The sequence below is a fragment of the Dermacentor andersoni genome, chromosome 7, assembly GCF_023375885.2.
Source record: "Dermacentor andersoni chromosome 7, qqDerAnde1_hic_scaffold, whole genome shotgun sequence".
NCBI classification, from domain to species: Eukaryota; Metazoa; Arthropoda; class Arachnida; order Ixodida; family Ixodidae; genus Dermacentor; species Dermacentor andersoni.
Genome location: NC_092820.1, coordinates 93,457,985 through 93,472,505, shown reverse-complemented (window position 1 = coordinate 93,472,505; position 14,521 = coordinate 93,457,985). Strand labels below are relative to the sequence as shown.

The window sequence follows — 14,521 nt, the reverse complement described above, 5'->3', positions numbered from 1 at the left end:
GCCTTGCAACTCCCCTCGCGCCAGATCCGTTGCGATGCTGCGGATCGCGTCAGGCATTTAACAGCGTGAACAGGCGGCTTGACTCCCTCCCGTTGTTCACGACTGTATTCGTCCAGATCTCGACGATGGTTGAATGCAAGATATAGCGAAATGATTAGCTGCTAACGACGTGTGTCTGTTCCACGAAACACGCATCCGTTTTTTTCTCCCTCCCCGCCCCCCTCCCGCACGGTAAGACCCCCTGTGGTGCCTCCGGGGCTGTGACGTTCTGCTGCTGACCATCGCGAGGTCACGTGCTCGATCCCGGCCACGACGGCCGCGTCCCGACGGGTGCGAAATGCAAGAACGCTCGCGTAACGAGCTCTAAGTGCACGTTATGTAAGGAACCCCAGCCGGTCGAAACGAACCCGGAGAGCTCCGTTACGTGGTGTCTGTCATAGCCCGATGTTTGGCTGCGGGACGTTGAACGCCACGTTCTTATACACGTGCATGCTGGCCTGTATAGTCTTGACGCGCAGTAGACGCGGGCCGCATCATCGCGCAGGCGCAAGTCGGCGTATTGGTCCGTGTAAGTCGGCGTCATGCGACGTCGAGTTCAGCGAGAGGTGGGGGTGATACGTGCCTCGTTACCTCGTTCCGTAATCTGCCGCTGACTGAGGTATGGACCCGCCGGCAGACCGCGACTCGGTGCACTTGAGCTGTCACAGCGTGATAAGCTCTATCTTTGTATCTCTAAACAATGGCGTACTTATCGATGACTCAAGTACCCGTGGATAACTTTCTTTCCCCCTGATATTGCTTGACACATCGTACACTTCTATCGCGTAAAATGTCGTACCATCGAATATGAAGGTTGTGAAATGGTTAAGAGAGAGAGAGAGAAAGTGAACTTTAACCAGCAGTTTAGTCTGCTGGGCCTAGGCTTCCCACGATGGGACGTCGAGGTCTTCCCTCTTCGCCGCTTCGTAGGCCTGCTGGGTCGCCCAGAGTTGGTCGTCGAGATGGGAGCTGTGCGGGGCGGCGTGCCATCTCGACGAGAGGGTCACGGGATTAAGGTCTGGGTATTGTATAGAGATATATTAATTTAATACTAATTAATTATCTCTCGAAACGCCGGACCTGAGGTCGTCGACGTTGCCGTGAAGTCATGGCAAAGAGTAAAATTTGCTGACGTGTAGCACTAAGCCTAGCTATGGCGACGTTGTATAGAATAATAATAATAATAATAATAATAATAATAATAATAATAATAATAATAATAATAATAATAATGTTGTTGTTGTTGTTGTTGTTGTTGATGATGATGATGATGATGATGATGATGATGATTACTGCAGCCGTAGTGTTTGCAGGACGGGAGCAAGATGTCGCGTGACGTCATGACGCGTCGAACTCCTGAGTACTGAAGCCGAAATTGGTTCGTATAGGAACGATACAACAGCTATACAGCAAATTATTTACGAAGAGCGAGAGTAATAAATTATTTAGAGAGCAGGGAGCAGTTCGCGGCCCATTACGATTTCCATATTCGAATACTGTGAAATGTCGAAATGCTTTTACGAGACAACCGGTGGACCGATTTCAACGAAATTTGTTGTAGTTGAGAGAGAAAGGTAAATTCTAGTTACTCTGGGGAGCAAAATTTTGATTTAGCTAGAGGCGGTAATTTTTGCAAGAATTCTCAGAAAGAGGTAAGCTTTAAAAAATTTGTAGCAGGCTAGGTTACAAATCCGTAACGCTACACCGAAAAGACAGACACGGCAGTTCTTTAAGTTGCATTATGTTGAGCATCTCAAGCGGAAAATTTTGGTATATAAATTCCGAGTTTCTGGTAAACTGTTACAATGTTTACGGAAGTTTTACAAAAGTCTCACTAACGAATTAGTGGTAAATTTCAGAGTGATGTATAATAAATCGAGCGATGTATGATATCAAGTTCGTCCGTTTTAGATGCTTTATTAAAAGTAGACTACCGAATTGTGATATCAAGTTTTATTGCTGAGCTACAGAGTTGTAAACTTGATACACAAGCCTTTCTTTCTTTCAATTTATAACAATTATTGTTTAAAAAAATGACGGCCATAACAAAGTATACAGTCAATAGATTTTAGCTTCTTTTAAATTCAACAAACTTCATTAAATTCGTTGCAGTGGTTGAGAGAAAAAAGATCCCATATACTTAGGAGCCACCGAGCTAATTAACTTCCTCGATCCTTACGAAAAAAAAAGAAAAAGAAAACACACGACGCTGTCATGCTACCGCTCCTTCAAACATGTTGAGTGCACTCTTGTAGTGAGAGAAGGCTTAACATACCAGAAAAGACATTAGAAGGAAACATCGGTGGCGACACCGCCTTGAAATTCCCCGTCGTAACGTCAAAGATTTTGGCAGCGCCTACTGAGGCCCATGTCTATTTGCTTACTGCTTACCCATGAAGGAGGTCTACATTGTATTCTAAAGAAACCTAAGATTCACATTAGCAACTTTCGACAACTGTTCCTGCTCCGAAGCGACCCAAATAGAAGAGAATGCATTGTAATGCGTGATGTCACACCGACATATTACGCTGAGGCCAAAGCGCGAAATGTCAGAAAATGATATCTGGCCTTCATAAACAAGAAGTTTCAGAGAAGTTTCGCCGGCCTAAACTGATTTGCTGTTCTTTACAGTCCATTCAAGTGCAGCTTTTGTTGTACGATGTACGACACATAAGTAAGACAGGGACTCGGGAGTTTCCACGCCACCTCGCGTTTTCGTGAGCTGGATTTTACTTCTGCATCCACCGTTTCATTTCCTGTCGTACATCGTTCTGCCACAGGTATCATATATACCACCATATATATACATATATATGTATATCATATATACCATTATACATACACCATATATACGACGCGGGTAATAATGTATTTCCTCAGACAAAGACGGTGATGTATCATTATTACCGCGTGTAATATCCGATCGACCGTTTTGCTGGCCTTCGATTCGGTGAATGCGATCACTTTCCTAAGTGATCCACATAAATGTTCCAGAGCCATTGACACTGGAAACAATGGACTTCGTGCAGCCAGTTTTCGTGGGGAGCATTGTGCCGCCGGGAACGTGCGCTACGTCCTGCAATGCTCGTATGTACACCCGGTGTATTGAGAACGACGTCTGCGACGCGCTTTGCTTGCAGACGACACAGACACAACACAGACGACGTTTTCGCAGACGACGCGCGCTCGTCTTGCGTTTCGTCTGCTACGGCTCTCGCGCGGGCTGCATGACCAACCACAGATCGTGACAGCCGCGGTACTGAGCCGAAGCTTGTTGCCGCGCGCGCCCATTTTGCCTCGAGTAAAACAGGAACAAGAGAGCGAAAATATGGGCGAGGTATAATGAATCCGTTGTCTCTTGACGTGCTCGCAGCCGGGGCGCATGCGCTGGCCTCGTTATGAAACGTATGCGTGTGTCGTCCGTCAATGTCGCGGAGTCGACTGGCTTCCTTCGTGGCGCTTGTGTATTCCGGTGTGTTTCCTTCGGTTTTTGTCTGGTGTTATCGTTCTTTTTTCCTTTGCGTGCGTGTTTTAATTCTTTTATTTCTTGTATGGGTCGACGATGGGGGTGAGGGTGTCTGTCACTGTGGGTGGCGTTCGCTCGGCGAGTCTCCCGAAACGGAAGAGCCCGTTCGTTAACCCTTTCGCCCGATCGCCGTGCGCCGGTTTATAAATTACCTCGCCCCCTCCCCCTTTTTCTCCTAGGGAGTGGTTGGTATACACACTGGTGCCACCCGGCTTTATGTGTCAAGAGCCTTGCCTTGTGTGCGTGCGTTTGGATGGCCGTGTTTCTTCTCTTGCTCTGTACAGCGGCCACTCTGCTGCGACTTCTATAATGTGTAAACACGGCGAATTCGGTCACTGGCTGAGAGTTTGCAGGCCGGCGCTAACTGTCGCTGTATACACGAGATGTCTCGGCGATTTGACGGGGCTGCCGCCCTTGGGGAGGTTGTGTACGCAGTTCTCTGATTGCCGCGCGCTATCGTTTTGGAATGATGATCGAGTGTTGTGCATATAGCTCGTGCAGCTGCATCCCGTGATGGAATTCTCAAGGGAGACGCGCTGGGGGCGAATAAGAACGCGCCACGTGGGGTTTGTCTTCGCTCAGCTTGAGCGCGGCTGTACCGCTATAGCCTCTGCATGGCCAGTTGTCTTGCGTCCTGGCAGTTCTGTTTTGTGTAATTGCTTTTGTTTTTTCTATTGCTATGGCTTACATGTCGGAAGTGTGCAGGCGTCTATGTGGCGCCAGTTCAAGTACGTTGAACTGTTCGGGCGCTCCGGTTGGCTGGCTGCGTCGACTCGCTGCGTCGACTTGACGACACTTCGTCGCTTTGTGTGCGTTTCGGTCCAGTGGTATACCAATCAACTCTCAGCACGATCATCTTTATAAGAGGACACAGTGATAAGGTGTTGTCGGGTGCAAAAGTCGCCTCCTTCGCCTCCTTCGTGATATACTTTGCGAGAAGTCGCCCTGATGTGGGAGACATATAATTGCGCCGCTAAAAGGACGCACACGAAATGCCTTCTTTCGTGTTTGTGTTCTCGTGTTCGACCTTTTAGCGGCAGTTGCGTGTCGCACCAAGTATCAAGCATAGAGTTTCTCACTATGACATCTAGAGGGACATCTGGCGCCACCGTCTATGAGAGTTTCTTAAGGGGGCACCGTGCCGTCATGGGAAGTGTCTGCGAGGCTCGTGTTGGCTGGTGTTGTAAGAGGCTTCGTCTGAAACGTGGATATGGCTACACAAATAACGCGTTCTCAAATTAAAATCTTCATAAAATGTTTCCATTCATGCATATTACGTCTTTACTCACCTACAATGCATGCCCAAGAGAAGAAAAGCAAGAACAGACGACAAACTGTTTCAAAATGAGCGCGAACCTTGTCGTCTGTTCTCCAACTTTAGCGGCCCGCTGATACTTTTTACGTAACATATAGTCGTACACGCAATAACAAGTTCTCATAGTTAAACAAAACATGTTTTTGCGTAATAATAAAGCTAATACAGCTTTTCACGTGCTGTTTTAGTAGAAAATGACTCATTGTGACAGACGGAATGGTGCTTGCCAAGCACGTCTTCAAAGTGTCCTGTCTCTCCGAGAACGATGCCAATCCGAAGTCACAATATATCGGCGTTCCCATGCATACTACAGCGCAGCAGAGCCTGATTTCCCTCTAGGTAATGTAGTGAGAAACTCTATGGTATCAAGTATAGGCGAGAAACAATCGTCGTGATGCTTTCCACTTTAATTGGCAATCTTGGGTAATTCCCGTACGCGTTGTCTATTCTAAACATCGCACATGCGCGCCCGTATATACGTGTGTATGCATGAAACGGGGGCCGAGTTCACAAAGCTTACGTTTGTTAAGTGCTCGTCACCATTGACCATCGGACTTCGCTAATGATATGTCCGGCATCAGGACTGGATGAAAGTTTTCTCCTTTATGAACAATTGTATAGTGTAAGACGGCTTAGTGAATACGGGCCCTGGACAACGTATCTCGCTGGCGGAAACATAGCAGGATGTACGAAGGTGGGAGTGTTCGCTGTGTGTTGCGTTCACAGGAGTTCCTAGAATTTCTAGGTGTTGCCAACTTTCAGGATTTGTTGCGCGTAAAAATGTGTTTGCGTGCCATATTGACGCATTCTCTTATATATGTGAATGCGGTCAGTATTGACATTCTCCGTATAACTATGCAGCCTCGGTACGGCACTCCATACAGCCACCAGAAGCTTGAAGTCCTTTCTACGAATGCTAACAACGCGAAGCAGATCGAGCACGTTTGGAAGGGTCGTCTGTTTCTTTTCTTTTTACTTAAATGCTAGGCTTTCTTTCTTTCTTTCTTTCTTTCTTTCTTTCTTTCTTTCTTTCCATTTCCTCTGTAGACGCGGTTATTTTCAGAAAACAGGAGGCGGTGCCGTTTAAGAACTATGTAGGTTATTAATAGCAGCATTTCGTCACATTGCCCCCGTGGGGTGGAACTATAAGTTAACGCAGTTGTGAAACTTCAACGCCGTCTGCGTTTCCTGTTTGTTTTCTTTTTCGCTGTCGTTCACTTTTAAGCGTTTTGAAATCACGCTGTTTCCATATGAACAGCTCAAGATCATGGCTACGATTGGTTGTTCGAATGATTCTATTACATCACACAAAGCTGGCTATGTGGTGGAGACCGCGTAGATCGCCGTAACTCTGGGTTGATTTTTACCACCTGGAGACGTGCACCGAATTCTCCTTGCATTTGGCATTCAGCCTCTATCGCAATGCGGCCGCCACGGCCGGATTGTATAAGCCGCTACTTCGTGCGCAAACAGCAGAAACCTCATGGCTGCTCGGCCACCCAAATGCATGGTTGCCATTGCGACTTTCTGTAAGTCTATTCTTGCTCATTAGTCTGCAGCGCATGCCCAATGCGTGCTTATGGGACCGCTTGTCTCCGTCGTGCCTTTCCGTCCTTTGTCTGCTGTCGCACTGTGCAGCTCATGGATTACCAACTATATAGCCCGGTCCCACACCGTGATTATGATGCCTGGTTAGCTATATTAACCACTGCGTATAAGTACGCCACCCATAACTGAATAACGTAAGCTATGGCGAATTGTATTGGAAGACATCTTTAAAGGTGCTGTCGCGATGGGGGGGGTGTCGCTCTCGAGACCAGGTCGCGTGACTGTTCGCGCTGGTTTGAGCAGACGATATATAGGAGCGCCGAGTCGCCGACACTGTGGGCCGTGCTGATTTATGTATATGCAGCAGACGATCGACACGCCGCAGCCCTGGTTGCATGTGGGCTAGGAAACAGCACGAGCACACTATACACCCTGCGTAGATGAATGACATTTCTTTCTTTCTTATCCTTTTATCCCCCTTCGCGGAACTTGGGCATCGTATACAGCGCGCGCAGCGTAGTCACGTACATACGCGTGCTCACTAAAGGCTCGCCGAGTGATCTTTCGCAAGAACCTTATGGATATTTTTTTTCTTCTTTTCCTTTTTACCTACTTTCGAGACGTAAGTGAGCAAGCTGCAAGTAGCCCATAGGCCAAATCGCGGGAATGAATATATCACGTCCTCACGTAACTGCCTTTGCAGACGATTAGTACTGTCGGCTGCCGTGACTGCGGCATTAAGCACACGATGAACGCGCGCGCTGTGCAGACGAAACCTGGCGAAGCAGACGATCTTGACGATCTTTTATATGCGGCCTTTTCTTGTGTGTGTTTTCTTCTTTTAGCACGCACAGAATGCGGCTTCGTAAGGAAACGCGAGGTCTTACGGGAACGTTGCTCAGCCGAAGCGAGCACAACTGGCCCGTCTTCGTTCTAATTCAGCGTTGTTTTCGGCTTCGTTTTCCTCCTTTCTTCGTAACTACGAGGGGCAGTTTGGGAGGATCGTTTTCTCCTTCAGATATTTTGATTTGTTTTCTCTGGTGCGTGGTCTGTTTAAAGGAGCGTTTCCTCGCCGTTTCTCGCGATGCTTGACCTGGTTTTTTGTCGGGCTCGCTTTCTTCTGCTACGCTGTGTAGACTTGGTCTTTCTTCTTTCTTTTCGTGACTTCTTTCTCTCAATTTTCGCGCCTTTGAAGCGCAGCTGCGCTGGCTGTAGCGCGCTTTCGTTTTTGTATCTTTTCATCCGAGGCGGCTATAGTGACTCGCTCGCTCTAATTTCTAGCGCTCAGCGCGCTCGAAATCGGCGCCCGAAACAATACGTTCTGCGTCTATAGTAAATCATATCGTCATTGCTGCTGTTACGCGTGCTCCTGACAGCATTCACACGACCACACGGGCTTCGTTTACGTAAAACCACTCCGGTTAAACTTAGGCGCGCGTATAGATAAGAATAGCAACTCTGGTTCGAACCATTTGGCATTGGGAGCGACGTTGCGATCATTTCCTGTCCGGCGAGTATGTGGTTGGGCTTTTTGAATTGTTCGTCTAGGAAGCAGTCAGCTCTGTATAGCTTTGGGCACTTCGCAGAAAGATGGAAGAGCGCTGACTTTGCGCCATCAAAAAGTAACGTTATTTTCTTGGTTACGTTAGCTTTATTGTGCTTTTTCCGATACCGCTAGAGCCCGTTTGCTCAAAGAGACGATATGGCTCGGTCTAGTTAGTTAATACGAAACCGCGGTGAAGCCAGTGCGATTATGGGAGCAACGCTGCGCTTTGTATATAGCGATGTCGTCTGCTTCTATATAGATTTCGCCTGCTATATGGTCGGAGGATAATGAGGCACTTTGTGGTGCAGTAATGGGTCTCGATGAGTGGATATGAGGTTTGGGATAGCGCGGTATACTGAATCTAGCATTGCAAGAAACTGATCCCTCGTGAGGACGGAAAGATTGGTTGGGCTGTCCGCTAAAGTGCACTCCTGGGAGTGCCTCGCGGGCGACTATTATAGCCGACTGGAGAACTTCTTACCTGACTATAGATTTCAGTTGTAACGTAAAGCGTAGTATGTGGAGAACCTCGAGCGGCGCACGAGTGTACGTGATTAAGGATGGGTAGGAGCGATTGCTTCCCGCTGGAGGAGGAATGATTTTGTTCGTTTTGCGATGGAACACAGGGAGGGCTCGTATTCATGGCGCCGCGGTATAGCTGAAAATTGGTGCTCGTATTCATAGTTGAGAAAAGAATGACTTCATTGTTCGTGCAACTGCTATAGGTTATTACTCAAGTGCATGCAGCCTTCGTTTCTTTTTTTTTCTTGTTTCTGCATTTCTCAAAAAGGTTACTCGCATTGCTTCGCGCCGAGAATGGTTTTGTAATAACACTTGTAGCCGCAGTTGATTGATTTATTCTGTTTGCTTCCAGGTAGTCCTGCTTTGTTTGAGTTAGTAGTATGGCGAGGTTTTCCAACGAGTCTTGCTTGCTGGTGCCTCCGTCAGGCTGTGTTGTAACTTGTTATGCTTTCAGGCCATGCGAATAACGTGAATAAAATTAAGACGCTCAGCGCCCGAAAAAAGAAAGAAAGAAAGAAAAACAATGTGCGTTCTAACCCCGTCTTCTATTGTATCATTATGGCACTCTGGTTCGGCTGTCGGTCATGTTATGCTGAATGAATGCCAGTTGTCAGATCATTCTAAGCAGCATGAGTCTTGTTGCGGTATAGACTTGAAAGAAATACCATGGGTCACTTAACGCTGAGTGCCAATTAATGGTTTTTCGTTCTGCCTCGGAAATATACAGTTACCAAGAACTGAGGTGAAACAGCGCGAAAAAGACGAGGACACAAGGAAACAAATACCTTGTGTCCTCGTCTTTTTCGCGCTCTTTCACTTCAGTTCTAAGTATGAACCAACTAGCCCTCATCAAGATTTTACTAATACAGTTACCACCCTGTGCCGTTTATCATGCTCATGTTCTATGTGGTGCCCATGGCAGCTCATTATTGTCTAGCTCTGTGTCCTGTTGAAGTTGGTGTCGAAAGCGCATACGGGCCACGGGACAATGAGAAAACGTTGAATTTCCAGGCATTTCGTGACCGTATAGCCAGTAAAACCTTATACGCTATGTTGCTCGCATAGTGCAGTATGAAAATACGAATACCGGACATCGTGCCCCGGTTCCGTAAATATTCAGCGTTTCTCTCTCTCTCTCTCTCTCTGAGGTTGTCCGTATACGCTCATGTGCGTGGAGTACGCACAGGCGGTATGTTGAAAGCCGCAGATTGAGCACTGTTCCGCTTCTAACCGCAGCACAGCATGCGTCCCTGTCTTATTTAGCGCCTAAAGTGAGTGAACGAGGCGTTGACAAAATGGCACTGCGTTCCTTTTTTAGGCTTCTTTACTTTCACTTGGCAATGTGCCAGCTTGTCTTGAACGCGATGCGCGAGGAGAGAAAAAGGAGTACCTCGGGAGACGGTTTTGCCAAGACCTATTTGTTTCCTGCCAACGCGTAGTTATTAAGTATTGCGCGCCATCTTGCGTTTTATTTTCCCTCCCACGCAAGGATATATTTTCATCCGCTTAGTGGCGCGACTTCTGCTAGCGCCTTTGCACTCTCGTCTGCAGCTTACACAGCTGTTTTCTCAGGAATTCGTGCCCTCTTCATTTTCTTGTTTCTATGGCTAACTTTTCTTCTTTTTTTCTCGTCTGGTGCAGCGCTGTGTTTACGTCTGGTGGTCGCGACGTTGTATCCGCTTTCTTTTTGTGGTAGTTAAACCGACGTTTTGCTTCGTCTGCTAGCTGTCGTGGGTTACACACCCAGCGCTTTCCTCGTCTGCCAAGGTATAGCGTGGTCGTCTGCTGCTAAGCGGTCGTCTGCTTCCATCTTAGTCAGAAGTCTGCTACTACTTGTACGCACGTCTGTTAACAACAGAACGCATGCGCCTCCTACCACGCTGAAGAGTTTTTCGAGGTCGCGTTTGTCTATACAGATAGCAAAGGATGGGCTTCCCGAGAATTAGAGAGAGCGGCATATAGAAAACGGGTTCCGTTATCAAGATTTTGGCCGTCTTCGCGCGCGTTCCTCTGCTAGGATCGATTTCGAGAGGGGGATAGGAGGCAGGAATCGCTGGACCGTATCGATTGAATACGTGACTCCAATCATGATGGAATCCAGCTGCTGACAGAACAAGGGCATGCTGGGAGGTGCAGGATAAAACAACGCCGAAGATTCAAGTATAAATGCGGCGAAGAAACGGGAGCAGCGACTGCCAGTCGAAAAGAATATGCGATAGGCGGCGTTGTGGAGGGATTTAACAAATGGGTCGGCTCAGCAAACAACCAATATCTATAGCACGATGAAGGCCCGAGATGGCTGCTTCGACGCAGAATACGTAGCTCTTTAGGACCTATAGAGAGCGCAACAATGGGTCTATTTAAAATGCCGCTTCGCGACGAGCTCGCCCGCCTTTGCCAATGTTTGGAAGGAAGCGCCTTCGGCGTGCCAAAAAAGTCTTATCGCCCATGTATCGTGTAATGAAAGAGTGCGTATTGATCGGCTCCCGCAAGCGCCGCTGACAATGAGGCCACGAGTTTCTTGTTTGAACTGCTGTGGAGTTCGTTTAATTCTGTTTGGATAGTTATAAAGCGCTGTGGGCGCCTCTTTCTGGCTTTCTTTCTTTTTTGTTTTTTTAGCAGAATAAGTCTGGGGGTGCTCGTTTCGTGACGTCTGCATCTGGCGCCGTGATAGCCAAGGTGCTCGAACGTGACGCCTTCGAAAAAATAGTTACCCATCGGCATTGTGCTTGCCAGTTCCTTTGCATAGGTGTGCGTTTCTTTTTCAAGACTCGGGCATCGTTAGTTCGCATTATTTTCTTTCTTCTTCCTTTATTTCTTTCATTCTTTTTGAGCGCGCGTGTCATTTAGTTTGCATGTTTTTTGCATATATGTTTGCAAGGCTGCATATTTGTTTGCAAGTGCCAACCTGAATTGGTCTGCTTTTACCTTTACTGCGCCCAGGTTGGCCTGTTTCTTCTTGAACAATCTTACTCTTTTTCTCTTCAAATTGAGGTGAATCCTAGCCCTCACTAACCTATGATCACTGCACTTTACCCTACCTATCACTTCTACATCCTGCACTATGCTGGGATCGGCAGAAAATATGAAATCGATTTCATTTCTTGTTTCACCATTAGCGCTTTTCCAGGACCACTCTTTGTTCCAATGCTTCCTGAATAAGGTGTTCATTATTCGCAGCGTATTCCTTTCCGCGAATTTTCTGACATCTCTCCTTGAATGTTCCTAGAATCGACGCCGTAGTTGCCCATTGCTTGTTCACCAGCCTGCTTCCCCCCCCCCCCCCCCCCCTATTCCTTTCCGCGAATTTTACTGACATCTCTCCTTGAATGTTCCTAGAATCGACGCCGTAGTTGCCCATTGCTTGTTCACCAGCCTGCTTTCCCCCCACTTTTGCATTGAAGTCGCCCATGACTGCAGTATACTGAGTTTGCTCTTTTCGCATCGCTAATTCAACATCTTCATAAAACCGTTCTATTTCTTCATCATCGTGACTGGAGGTTGGAGCGTAGGCTTGTACTACCTTTATTATACATCTATTCAATTTTATTACGACTACTGCTACCTTTTCATTAATGCTGTGGAATTCGTCAATGTTGCCCGCTATGTCCTTATGGATTAGGAACCCTGCTCCGAACTGCTTCTTATCTGGCAGTCCTCTATAGCAGAGGACGTGGCCATTTGTCAGCACTGTATAAGCCTCACCAGTTCTTCAACCTCACTAAAGCCAATGATATCCCAAACAATGCCTGCTAGTTCCTGAAAGAGTCCTAGCAGGATACGTAGTCAACACTGCGCATTTTTTTTTCTTTGCTTCTTTAACCAGCATATTTCTTTTAAGGTTACGGTGCACTTTCGTCCTTTAACGCGGAAGCTCGGCTCTGTGCAGAAGTCTTCATGCGAGGATCAGCGCGTGGCTGTGAAATTTGACAGCATCCGCGTAAGAAGAGCTTCGATCTGCCCTCGCGATGTGGCGCCACCAGTCGGCATTCTCCGCTCTCGCGCTCTCAACTGGCGCAGCGCTCCTGCCTCTCTTCCGGTTCGTCTGCTACCGCGGCGTCGTCTGCTACGACCGAGAGAGCGCCGGCCCAAAGCCGGCTCATTCTAGAAAAGCGGGCCGGCGAGCAGTCTGCCTTTGGCGACCGGTGGTGCGGAGGAGCGTTGGTTGTTGTGTTCGGGTCGGGCATCTCTCGCCTTCTCGTTGTGTATGTGTGAGTGTGTGTGCAGAGCGAGAAACGCGTAGTAGTACGAAGGGGGCGTGCGGCCCTGTTTTCCTGGCGTCTAGACGCGAATGTCGCGTCGTAGCGCACGGTCGTCGTCTCTCTGGTTGCCGCGAGACAAGATCTTCGTGCACCTGATCGTCAGCTGCTTGCTTGACGTCTTGAAGGGCGCCAGTGGTGCTGTGTAACGAACCAGTCTTATTAGTGGTTGTGACTTGGAACTCACCTGCGTGTTCGGAAGTTGTAGCCTGCCCCGTCTTCTCGCGGTGTGCGTAATCGTCGAGCGTTTCTGCAAGGCTCAACATCTGCGGTGTTGCGAGGCTTTGTTATTCTGTCTCCGTGGCATTTCGAGCGTCGCTTTGTGCCGAGAAGAAGCGGTTATTTCGTCTGCATTGTCGTCTGTTCGGTCGTACGTCACCCGGGCAGCTTGGTTTCGCGGTTCAGCCATGAGGATTAACGGTCACAAGGAAGTTCGCTTCCAAGACACCTGCGACGAAGGTGGTGGCAGCCAAGAGCAGACGACCCATGAGGAAGGTGAGCCTTTATACTTTGGTTTATATCTATATTTATATTATTATCTGTGTTGGGCGGTTTGATATCGGGCAAATATATTCTCGTGGTAACCGAGAAGGAACAGAAAGCGGTAATAGGCGCCGCCCCAATAGCACCTTCGTAAGGCACGACGTTTGTTGCAAAGCCCTTTTATACCGGCTGCTGTCGTACTAGTAAGAAGCCGTGAAATTTGAACAAGCGATGCCTCATACGCTATAGCGAACGAAGCGGGCTTGTTTTCGTCAAGGCCCGGCCAAGACACGTCTTGTCGAAACATTGGCTCCAGCACATGCCTTGCCTGACCACTGTTGAAAGTCGCCACCTTCTTGTGAACCGCTGTCGTGTTTGGATTTCGTTTGGAGCTGCAGTGATAGCTGTGGTGTTCTGCGCCTGCTGGCATACATCAGGGGTATAGTTACGAAGAACAAAATTGGTCACTTGGCGGAGCTCTTACCGCTCTTTTCCTTATTTCGCTTCTGAGCTCGTCATCTGGCAAGAGTTTGGCATTGGACTATCCTTCTGACCCGCATTGGCAGTTTAGCGATTGGGGCGTTCTGTTTCTTTGCACGTGTATACCCTTGCATCTTTTTTTTTTTATTTATTTATGGCGATGCGGTCGACGCTCGCTCGAGCGAGCGTCGACCGCACGGCGTGTCAGCGGCCTTGCAGCGGCCAAATGCGCTAGGATCGGCGTCAGTATGCGCGGGCACGCTGGGCGATTTCCAGTTCGAATGCCATCTGCTGCGCTTTTCGCTTCAGGAGTGCCAATAACATTGCCTAAAGGGCCGCTGACATGCCGCGCGGTCGACGCTCGCACGCTATCAATATTATTCCAAAAATGTTGCAAGGAGGGTACCTTGTCGGGAGATTTCGGTCCGCATTCCGATTGCAAAACGCTCCTGTACTAGATATTGCGCAATTTAAAATAACCCCGCGTGGTCGGAATTAATGCGTTGCCATCGGTCATGACGCCTCTCGCAATCCCGGCGTTGCTCTGGAGCATCCTATCAATCAATAATCAATCAGTCGGGCCGATCCCTTTCGGGGCGCCACCGCATGACTTGTGTACAATCGCTCTTTGATTCCACGTGTCCCACCAGGCTGCCACTCGGTAATTCTTATCGATAAGTTGGTGGCCGTCCGTATTTACCCTGGCTTGGAAAGCATTTTTCCAGAGGTTCCCGCGCTGACCGGATTGAGTGCACAGAAAATCATGCGTTCGCGAAAATGTCCGAGCTGGTTCTTGATCATGC

General features: G+C 48.2%; 1 protein-coding gene across 9 annotated transcripts in view; it reads left to right on the top strand.

The window, feature by feature from the left end:
* LOC126534122 (echinoderm microtubule-associated protein-like 2) overlaps positions 1–14,521 on the top strand; it is a 243,654-nt gene that overhangs the window by 55,169 nt on the left and 173,964 nt on the right. For 8 of the 9 annotated variants that reach the window (XM_055072682.1, XM_050181351.2, XM_050181349.2 and 5 more), the window contains exon 1: positions 12,622–13,250. The exons of the other annotated variant lie outside the window; for it this stretch is intronic. In XM_055072682.1, coding sequence (XP_054928657.1) covers positions 13,163–13,250 — 88 coding nt within the window. In that variant the 5' untranslated portion in view covers positions 12,622–13,162. Of the gene's footprint in view, positions 1–12,621; positions 13,251–14,521 lie in introns of those variants that run through there. 9 annotated transcript variants of the gene reach the window in all.